The following is an 11,726-nucleotide window of genomic DNA, read 5'->3' as shown; positions in this document are numbered from 1 at the left end:
GTATTAAGCCTTTTTGCCAATCCAGCTGACATCTCCCAGAGAAGGATCTCGTGCTCATCTTTTTGTGGTTACATACAGGTAACTCATTATGTGAACTAGGGAACAACTACATTTGAATAACCAGAAATAACTTGTACAGCTATTGTATTAGGATCTTTTATTGAAAATTAGTTAAGCCATGATTTGAAATGGAGTTTCCTAAACCGTTTTTTTCACATATCTATCTGCATATTGGTATTTTGAGTGACTTGTTTAGGTTAGCATAAGTAGGATGTGATCTGTTTGATCAGTACAGCTGTCCTCATTTGCCAACACTTCCATTCGAGCCTGCTATAATTTATTTTAAATGCTGCTGTTAAAAGTTTTCTAAATACCAACGACAATCTACTCTTACAAATAGAGAAGGAAATTAACATGAACGAAGCTTCTCTAGTCGAATGAACATAGTTTTATACTAGCAAGTAATATTAGCCCTAAAACACTCATGCGTGCAGTTGCAGTTTTAAGTGAGTTAGCTTCCAGATGCTAATTTCCTACTGAAAATATCATTAAGATTTACTTAGCATAAACCAGTCATGGAATAAAAGTGTACAGTTAGGGCATGATATTCATGTCCAATATCCCCTTCCATTTCTTTGAAGAAAAGTTCCCCTTCTCAGTTATATGGTAGCCTCCTCCGTATTTGAATCTTGAGAGAAATAACACAGGGACAGTGCTGGTTAGAACCAAATCTTTCCAAAAGCAGATCCTTGAAAAGACTATTCATTAATTCCTACAACCTGGAGCCCTACAACGCTGCTTGCAGTCCTTATAAACTATTTTTTGGCTTAAGGCTAGTCAGAGTTGGTTTTTATCTATTATTTGCAACCAAATAACCCTAACATAATTCCAACATGGAGAAAATTTTAAATAATGTTGTTATGTTTTTTGCATTATCTTAATGGTCATATCTACTACACAAAAAGTGATCAGATTCCATATAAAGTTTATTGCTGAATTTCCCCCATTAACATTATAGAAATTTTTTAAAAACACAGAAATTTCACAAATTATTGAGAGCCCCACAGCTAAACATACTTTATAAAAAAAAGTACAAAAGTGACATTAGAAATATTTCTTGAAGAAAAGTATATCCTCTAACAGCAAAGAAATATGAATCCAGACAATGATTGGCACAAATACAGCACTTAGAGTACTCAGTCACTACCCATAAATCATTGTCTGAGTTATGAAGTATTCAGTTTGAGAAGTTGCACATTCAGTTTGTTTCTGATTAGCCTGTCTTGTTTTTGCCTCTTGTAAGAAAGGAGCTAGATCGTTCCTGCTGTTGGGACAAAATACTGTACATGAATTGGAGAACAAGGAGGGGTCGTCCTTCTCCCCTGGTACCTGAACAAGAGAACAGTTAGTATAGAAATGGCTTTGGCACTTTAACATTGTCCCGTACCTTGTTGCTTGAACATTACAGCCTCACATGATTTTTAACACCATATCATCTCCATATTTTTTATATACATTATATATACAATAAAAAAATTCCTTCATTCTAAAACAAAATGGGTTGACCACAAACAGGTCACATTAAATCTCTGTACAAATTCACTCAGCATTCTTCTTAATTCATATGCCACAGAGTTAATTTGTTATTCTTGTTTGTTTAAGCTACCTTCTGGGATTGACTTAAGGCTCTAGTTAATGCAAATAGTTTAATCTTAGTAGAAATCTCTTTTGAGGCTGAAATCACACACCACTGATTCTCTCTTTTGAAGCCATTTCTCCTTGTTGGATGGATGTAGTGTCTTGTCGGGGTAATCCATAGAGATATATAGAAACACATACAAGAAGAGTACCCAGAGCAAAGGTGAGTGCTGAAAAGAAAACAAAATAAGTTTTATCTGTATTTGTATCTATAAAGCGAATACAATGAATAGTATTTTGAAAACTTTCAACTATGGGTTTACACCATTCTCTATTTCCATTTATGACAAGAGTCAATTTGAAAATAAAATGTAAATACAGAAAATGACTAAATTTAAGTGTTCCATTTTTATGATGGCAAGGTTTGTAAAAATCAAGAGAGCAACAGTCACCGACTCTACACTTTTCAAGAACCCAAGTATGCCTGTCCTAAACCATTGACAAAGAAATATACCTTCTCTATATGCTGATTAAAAGAAAGCAGTAGAAACCTGTAAAAAAGTAGAGCAAAAAGTAGTTAAACAAAATTCAAAGAGTTAGGTGACCAATGATTGAAATCATTGACGATTTCTAAGTAGAAGAGGTGGATTTACGAAGTAAAATTCCATTTTCTACTAGCCTTGTCTTTTTTATCTTCTAAATCCTAAAAATCAGGATACCACTAACTGACAACTTGTCCAAACTTAACCAGTTGTCACTTTATAAATAAATGCTTATGTCAAAATTGTATATTCCATTCGAAACTGAACCATATTCAGTATAATGGCACAGTCCTAATAGCTTTAAAATTGGCATGTAAAGAAAAGCCATTGAGCTATGATTTTAGTTCAACCCTAACCAGAGAAGACTAGCATTACCTTCAAAAAAAGGGAAAGGTTTAAATTAAAATTACAGAAATGGAACATTGCTAAGATAGTCTAATTTCCTTGACCTCGTTAAGACAGAACATTGACCAAAAGTATTTGATACTGTTCCCAACGATTCCTTAAGAGTAAAGTCATAAGGATTTGTTGAGCATAAGAATGAATTAGAACTTCAATGAAAAGTTCACCCAAATCAGGTAAGAAAAATATCTAAAGGAGGTCCTATACATTCCTAACACTTAAAAGTGGTTGGCCTTATACAGAATACTTACTATGTGCCAGGCACTATTCTAAGCACTTGACCTATAACAACCCTCAGAGATAGGTGATATTACCATTCCTACATAGATAAAGAGACTAAGACACAGGTTAGTAACTTCCCCAAGGTTACACAGCCAATAAATGATATGGGCAAAATTTGAACCATTCAATAAAATGGTTTTCTAAGTTTTCTACAAGGTTGGTATTTCTCCATTTGTATTTATAAGTCAATTTTAAAATGAAATATAAACATATACCAGGCATGTTTCTTTTAACTCAGTGTCAGTATTTCACAGATTTCCTTCATGCATTAGTAAATAAAATTATTATTACAGTATAAAGTACCCTGAAATGTTAAGTCAACACCACTGCTTAAATAAGAAGCCACCTTAATGCTGGGCTAGGGAAAATTAGAAGGACTAGTCTAGTGGTGGTGTCAGAATGCCAGCTATAGTAATGAATTTTGTATCAGTTACATATTAAATGAAATATCTTTATAAAAAAGAAAATTTAGATTTGAATTGTAATTTCAAAACCAGTTTTCATACAAGTCCAAAACAGGAAGGTACAAACTAGGGAAATAAAGGAATTTTTGTTCTTTCTTCAAAATAGAAAGCCTCATTCATTTTAATTCCACTGCTAAAGTAATCATTTCCTAAAGTCCATGTATTTCCCTATGTACTTACTTCATCATAGTAATATTCACCCTGAAGCACTTAAGTTGTCTCTTTTTTTTTTTTTTTACAGAGACACAGAGTCAGAGAGAGGGATACATAGGGACAGACAGACAGGAACGGAGACAGATGAGAAGCATCAATCATCAGTTTTTCATTGTGGGACTTTAGCTGTTCATTGATTGCTTTCTCATATGTGCCTTGATCGGGGGGCTACAGCAGACCGAGTGACCCCTTGCTCAAGCCAGCAGCCTTGGGTCCAAGCTGGTGAGCTTTGCTCAAACCAGATGAGCCCGCGCTCAAGCTGGTGACCTCAGGGTCTCGAACTTGGGTCCTCCTCATCCCAGTCCGACGCTCTATCCACTGTGCCACCTCCTGGTCAGCCTTAAGTTGTCTTATTACTAACACCTGGGGAATCAGGAGGCCTTGATTGCAAACAAGCTCTTTCTAGTAACTGAGTAGACTCCTCACTTTCACATAGAACCAGAACCCTTCAACTGAAGCTCTAGAACTTGTTAAAATGGCTAAATATTGCTGACCCACATCTACAGGACTATGATCTGCTGCAGTTATAGAATACATTATAACAAAACTAGGAATTTCTGTAAACACTGACCAATACCACATTTAAAAGACAAATCAAGAAAGTGGGAAATTTTCCATGTTAAAACTTAAAAATACAAACTAACACATACTTATCTGTAATCCAAAAAGCATCACTGAAGCAATAGTAGAAAGGATAATGGCTGCTGCTGCAGAAAAGCCTTTCATGATGTTGTCTGTGTATTTGACCACAACGGAAGTATAGAGGCCTCCAACACTTGCAAGAACTTGTATAAAGAAAGAAAGAAAATCTTAACCCTCAAATAAATGAAACATTCTATGATGGTGCGGCAATTTTCATTCCCATACTAATTTACCTGGGAAACTACTATTTTCCTTAGAAGCATCCATCTGACAGAGTGTATACTTAAATTCACTAATAGTTCCTACAAAACAATGTTTTTCAGATGATCAAAGGGCTATGTGATCGACTACTAAATTGTACACATTTACTGCTAACACATTAGATACTTCTGATTGTGAAGGCAAAAATGTTTTGGGATACCTATGCCACAAAACTCATAAAACCAAAATTACATTTTCAAATTGGTGTTCACAATATAAAGAACTATTTCAAAATGCTATCAAGGCTTAAAATGGATGTCTAACTTGTCTTTTTAAAGGGTCTACCCAGAACTTTTAATTCCTGGATACTTACAGATGACAAACCAGACATAATATGTGTAACCATAGAAAAATCCTTTTTCTTTAATTTCAGCTCCATCTGACAAGTAGACGCCAACTAATGTCACAACAATCCCTGATAGATACATTTGAATGTTTCTCACCCAGAGGGAAGTGTCTGAACTCTTTAAAACTTTTTCAAAGTATACTCCTGAAAGAAAATTAGACATGCAAATATGAAATAAAGATATGAGAAAATAAAATGTCTTTCACTTAGAACAATAACCTGGATATGATAATATAAAATAAATGATTTGGAGAACAAATATTTTACATTAAGGGCACATTCATGTCATCGGTATGACACATGTCATACTGAACATTACCAATTTGTATTTTTATACAGTATAGAGAATTAATAACCAAGAAGGTACTTTCTAACCTACACTTATCAAAACTCAAATTATTGTTAGAAACAGTTTCTGCCATTATTATAGTAGTAAGATAGATCAAAAAAGCTGTTAATACCAATAAAAGACTTGCTTTGGTCATCTGGAAAACTATATTACTATTAGAGTCAAGTACCTTAATCATACCCCTATAATGTCTATCTAGTAATCAATACTCCCAACATTGCAAATTAACCTATATAATCACCACTTGGGAATTTTTCAGCATTTAAGTAACACAACGAAAATAAAATTTAAATAGGACTTGCTGAGAGGAGCCATTTTCCTTTAAAGCAAGTCTCCCCAGGACAAGTTCATACACAGGGTCAGAAGGACCAAGAACTCCCCAAGTAGTTAATAACTCCCCAAGTAGGTAATAAACTTTGTGTGTATGTGGGTTTTTCTGGGGTTGGGGCATCCACAGCTGTTTTCAGATACTCCAAAAGAGCACATAATACCCCCACCCCAAAATCACATACCACTGCTGTAAGTTTTATACTTATATTGAATGCATGTTTAATAAAGACATTAGAGATTTTAATTATAAATATCATGTTCATTAGAGACTTAGAAATTGCCACTAATAGTACTAATCCATTTAAAAATATAATGAAAAAGATTATTTTTGATCAATCCGTGCTGGGAAGTGCTAGAGAATGGGAATAATCATACGATGGCTATTCCTATTTCCACCTTTGACTTTCCTAGCTGGAGAAACCACTTAACTACTGAGTACTCAGTCCAAGCATAGAGGATAGTAAGCCACCCCCCCCATTTCAACTATGTATTGAGAAGCTGAACTAAAAAGAATATTTCACATGAATATTTAATTCAAAATAATGCTAAAAACAAATAGTATATTATTTTGGGGGTGACTCAATTTTGTTTCTAATTTGCTAGTTAACTTAGACTAAAAGTTTAGTATGATGCTATCATTAAGTATATTCCCAAATTTAGATTTTTCCCTCTTATCAAACTTCTCTTTTACAAGCAATATTTCACTTCCATCCAGCCTACTTGCCTAGTTAAAAATAAAAGCAGCATCCTAACTCTTGAACTAATACAATAAGATAAAAAATAAAGACATATAGGTATAACTGACATATTCTTTACTACAGTTTCTTTTCTGTTGGAACTATTTATAAAACACATTTCATTTCTTACGTCACACATTCATACACTGTCTCTTGATTAGAGAATTGCCTGTCCCTACATATGATTCCAGACTTCCTTGTTTTTTGATGTTAGTGATTTTGGTTCTTGACCCCTCTGTTATTGGCTGTTACTTTTTTTTTTTTTTTTTTTTTACAGAGACAGAGAGAGGAATAGATAGGGACAGACAGACAGGAACGGAGAGAAATGAGAAGCATCAATCATCAGTTTTTCGTTGGGACACCTTAATTGTTCATTGATTGCTTTCTCATATGTGCCTTGACCGTGGGACTTCAGCAGACCGAGTAACCCCTTGCTCAAGCCAAAGACCTCGGGTCCAAGCTGGTGAGCTTTTGCTCAAACCAGATGAGCCCGCGCTCAAACTGGCGATCTCGGGGTCTCGAACCTGGGTCCTCAGCATCCCAGTCCAACGCTCTATCCACTGCGCCACCACCTGGTCAGGCTTGGCTGTTACTTTTATGTATTGTTTTCTGGGATACTCTCCACCCCTCTGCTTTTTTCTCCCTACTCCATACCTCCTAATCTGTTAAAGCGGTGAAAGAACTTGAAGTTACCAGGGCAAAACAGATACTGAGCTAGTGAATAATACCCTAAAGCAGCAGTCTAACCGAAGGATAGTGACAGTTCCAGAAAAATGGAAAGAGATCCTGGAGCTTTCTGATGGCTAACTTCCTCCACTTTCTAAGGTTTTCATTTACTTTTGGGTTCTTGGCTGAACTAAGGATAGTCAAGGATAACATACAGACTCTTAGGTAACTGCAAGTACGAATAAGGACTGAGGTCTGAACTGAGGTAAACTATACCATGTGTTTACTGGAAAAAAACCCTGACAAACTAAGGTATGCTTTATTTGAAATAAAATTGTTATAATAAAACAAGATAAACTAGATCCCTATTCAAAGTTTGATATTTTAAAAATTGGACAAAATAAAATGACACTTTTATGATTTACCTGCAAATCCTGAGCACAATACAGCAATAGCTATAGCGCCAAACCCTAACAATGGATTCTGTTCCACCTGCAATGGTAATATTTTAAGTTATTTTTAGTGACTAATAGATAGAATTCATCAAAAAGACCAAATAAATGAATACAAAAATTTGTGTTTGTTCTACTAGCTATTCTATAGAGTAAGACAGGACCAAACAAAAGGCCATCCCGAGATTAACCGAAGCACTCAAGTTAAAAATGTTACCCTCAAATCACAGCCATAGGAAATGCTTAAAAGAATACATATGCCTTTTTACTAGTAATGATGAGCACCTTAGCATAAAATTTTACAGTTAACCTGCCTCTTAACTTTAACTTCTGCCATCACTCCAATTCAAGCCTTTTAATTTTTATCTTTTTTTATTTTTTAGTGAGAGAGGCAGAGAGAGGGACAGATAGCGACATACAGGAAGGGAGAGATGAGAAGCATCAGTTCTTTGTTGCAGCACGTTAGTTGTTTGTTGACTTCTTTCTCATATGTGCCTTGACCAGGGGGCTACAGCAGAGCCTGTGACCCCTTGCTTAAGCCAGAGACCTTGGGCTTCAAACTAGTGACCTTTGGGCTCAAGCGAGTGACCATGGGGTCATGTCTACAATCCCACACTCAAGCCAGTGACCTCGAGGTTTCAAACCTGGGTCCTCTGCATGCCAAGGCAATGCTCTACCCACTGCACCACCACCTGGTCAGGCACCAATTCAAGCCTTTACAGCACCCATCATAGATTGGTAACAGTTAACTTGTTTTAAGATTTCCTACTTTATTAAGCTTTTATCAAATATTAATAGCACAACTTGCTTTGTGTCAATATAATGTATTATATACTAAATGAATAAAAATGATGATGCACAACTATGGTTGCTAAATTGTTTAAGGATAGAAGCGTTCAGGTATGTGTAATCATAGTACTGTGCTAACAGAGGCATGTGTATGGGCTCCAACCTATTGTTTCAACTTTATTTCCTATTACTTCCCCAAGGTAATCTTCAGGAGTTTTCATCAGTCTTTCTCAGAGATAAATACACTCTCTGTACTAATAGTGAAACGAGAGAGTTGAGATGCATGACTAGAATATGTATGACAAGCATATACCTTGTTTAAAATAAATAAGCCTGATAAAAGGAGAATATTATTTCATGTAAAAGAACCTGAAAAAGAAAGCTTTGTCTAAAATGTTTGCATGAAGCTAAAAGGAGAAATAGAAGCTGTCATGCACTAGTGGTTTCAAAGTATGGCTCCTGGACCAACATCATCATCATCTGGCAACTTTTTAGAAATGAACATGACATGCCCACCCCAGCCCTACTGAATCCAACTATGGGGACAGGACCAAACAATTCTTAGATTGCTTTTCTGCCAGTCTCTCTACAGTTCAGAAAAAGTGATAGACACAGCTCCTCTGGATTTAATTCTGACTAATACGACACTTCTAGGTGATGAAGTGATGGAAACTGGAGAACAGCCACCACGTCACGTTAGCATGAGTACACAACATTATGAAAAGATATAAGCTCCAGACTGAAAATTCAAAAAAAGCAAAATTTCAAGTCACCATTTCATAGCTAATAGGATGGGTTAAGAGGGATAAGAGGTTCTGAAAAGTGAGATTCTGATGAAGAGTAAAAAAAATACATAAATTAGTGTTACTAATTAATAGCATCTTCAATGAATTCTGATATGTAGGAATACAAAAGAACGGTAGTGTATATAACCAAGCGGAATCTAGCCAGGAATTTTAGTATCAAGAAACTGAAAACTCAGAATAAACAGACTTGCAAATATATTTTAATACATTAAAGAAGACTTTTAAAAGTATGGTTAGTTCAGAAAGAAAATATATAGTATGTTTCTTGGGCTAGATCATATATTAGATGGCAAAAAGACAGCAACCCAAATCTATTTGCCATTTTTTTCTGTAAATAATTTAAAATAATAAAGTAATAAACATATTTAAAAGGTAACTGAAATCCAAGGCATTTGGTTTGCTATTATGAGAATATCTAGCTAAATAAAATAAATTCAAAAGTATCTCGATCAAGAACAGTAGCAAGTCAAGAGACTGGTCACTGTGTCTGAGGAATAATGGAGAAGGGAAGCTATGCCAGAAAATGTGAATTGGTGAAATGCTGTCCTCTATCCAAAAGACAGAGGGAAAGAAAAGCTGCAGATATTATCATTATAGGTGGCTGTTTGAGACCTGTAAGGCAGCCCAGTACAGTTCTCAAGAGAACTCTCGAGGCACAGTGCCTGGATTCACACAACATGGCTGACTACCTTGCCTATCAGTTTCCTCATCTGAAATGGAAATAAAAACAATACCAGCTTGAGATGGTTGTAGGCATAAGAGTTAAAATATGTAAAGCACTTAGAACATTACTGGTACTTGTTGTTTAACTGATTGCAGCTGTTACTATTTTTATTGATTACTAGAAAATTGCTAGAACAGATGACAACTTAAAGTTTAATGCTCATCACTAGAAAACAGTATGGCTTCCCTAAGAGTGAGACATAACCACATTTCCTTACTGAAAGGATTTCTAGTATAAGTCATTTGAAGAATTCCATAAAGAAAATGTTTAGCAAGAAATTTGACAGATTTGCATAATATTTTTGTGAATGAGATAGACATTTAGTTAGAATAACAATACAGTTCTATTTATAGCAAAGTGAATGCTCACACAGCAATTATCAAGCTAGATCAACAATCAATATGATATGAATGAGCCACCTTAGAAACATGATTCCCACCGAGTCAAGCCTTCAGCTGACTGCAGCCCTACCCAATATCTTGACAGTTACCTTTAAGAGATCTATCTCAAGGTGAACTACTTAGCTAAGGCACCCTCAAATTCCTAACCATAAAACAGAGAATAAATATTTCTCAAGGGAAAAAACTGTCAAGCTAAAGTGAGGGCTAATGGCATAACCACAGAACTCTGGTCCTCTCCTGTCTAAAATGTTCAGTGATAATCCAGAAGGCATATTTGTTGAATCTGTAGAAAGCATAATACTCAAAAGAAAAAGCTAATAATATATAGGTCTGGAAAGAACCCAAAGGCCTGAACAATGACCCAAAGCTAAGATAAAGCTTAATAAATACAAATACATCCTGCATTTTGGTTTAGAGGAAGCTCACTGCAAAAGACACATTTGAGATAAACTGTATTTGTGTGAAATAGCTGTGTGTAGTTGTGTATAATCAGTTATAAATTGGATAACCCATATTACATACATATAAATATTACACAGTGTGTCCGCAAAGTCATGGCGCACTTTTGACCAGTCACAGGAAAGCAACAAAAGACGATAGAAATGTGAAATCTGCACCAAATAAAAGGAAAACTCTCCCAGTTTCATATCTATTCAGTGCAGTTCGATGTGGACTCACACACAGATTTTTTAGGGCTCCTTAGGTAGCTATCCCGTATAGCCTCTACAGACTCGGCACTGACTGATGGCCTACCAGAACGGGGTTTCTCCACCAAACTGCTGGTTTCCTTCAACTGCTTATCCCACCGAGTAATATTCCTATGTGGTGGCGCTTTGTTATAAACGCGCCAATATTCACGTTCCACTTTGGTCACGGATTTGAATTTATCGAGCCACAGAACACACTGAACTTTCCTCTGTACCATCTACATCTCGATTGCCATGGCTGTGGGCTGCTCCGCTATATACATGGTGTTAAGTCATCATCTGAGCATGCGCACATGCTGCCACATCATCCTACAGAAACTGGGAGGGTTTTCCTTTTATTTGGTGCAGATTTCACATTCCTATCATCTTTTGTTGCTTACCTGTGACCAGTCAAAAGCACCATGACTTTACAGACACACTGTATAATATATATAAAATTTTATGCTGATTTAACAAGTCTAGTATTTAGAACAAAGTAAATAATTAGCAAGTTATACCTCACACTGCTCAGTCAACATCTAGAGATAGTGTAAAGTTTTAGGACATACTGAGGAACAGTAATATATAGATGAATGACTGCATCTAGAAGAGGAATACAAGGAAGTATTGGGGCAAGAAGCACTGATCCAAAAGATCCAAGTCTCAAGAAACCATTTAGAAAGAAACCACAAGGTTGTCTCAATGAGGAGAAAGACTGGACATTTCAGATGTGACACTTTCCTGAAACATTCTGAGATTATATGGAGTTATGAATTTGAGTTATTCCAACAACAAAGAACAATGAGAGGCAGTTGCAGGAAGCTGTACTCTGTTCAAAGTATGAAAGAACTTTCCAGAGCAGCGATTTTCAACCTTTTTTGTGTCATGGCACACAAATTACTAAAATCCTGTGGCACACCAAAAAATATATATATTTTTGTCCATCTGACAAAAAATTAGTATAATTTTGATTCATTCACACCAGGCAGCTAATGT

At 35.7% G+C, this 11,726-nt stretch overlaps 1 protein-coding gene across 4 annotated transcripts in view; it reads right to left on the bottom strand.

Moving 5' to 3' along the window:
- Positions 1 to 968: 968 nt before the first annotated feature.
- The window catches only part of SLC35A1 (solute carrier family 35 member A1), a 48,048-nt gene continuing 37,290 nt past the window's right edge, over positions 969 to 11,726 (bottom strand). For all 4 annotated transcript variants that reach the window (XM_066254237.1, XM_066254235.1, XM_066254236.1 and 1 more), the window contains 4 exons: positions 7,298 to 7,364; positions 4,758 to 4,934; positions 4,192 to 4,326; positions 969 to 1,868 (listed from right to left, as the gene is read on the bottom strand). In XM_066254237.1, the coding sequence (XP_066110334.1) occupies positions 1,741 to 1,868; positions 4,192 to 4,326; positions 4,758 to 4,934; positions 7,298 to 7,364 (507 nt within the window). In that variant the 3' untranslated portion in view covers positions 969 to 1,740. The remainder of the gene's footprint in view (positions 1,869 to 4,191; positions 4,327 to 4,757; positions 4,935 to 7,297; positions 7,365 to 11,726) is intronic.

This window comes from Saccopteryx bilineata, chromosome 1, assembly GCF_036850765.1.
Source record: "Saccopteryx bilineata isolate mSacBil1 chromosome 1, mSacBil1_pri_phased_curated, whole genome shotgun sequence".
NCBI lineage: Eukaryota > Metazoa > Chordata > Mammalia > Chiroptera > Emballonuridae > Saccopteryx > Saccopteryx bilineata.
This window is presented reverse-complemented; position numbering and strand designations above follow the sequence as displayed.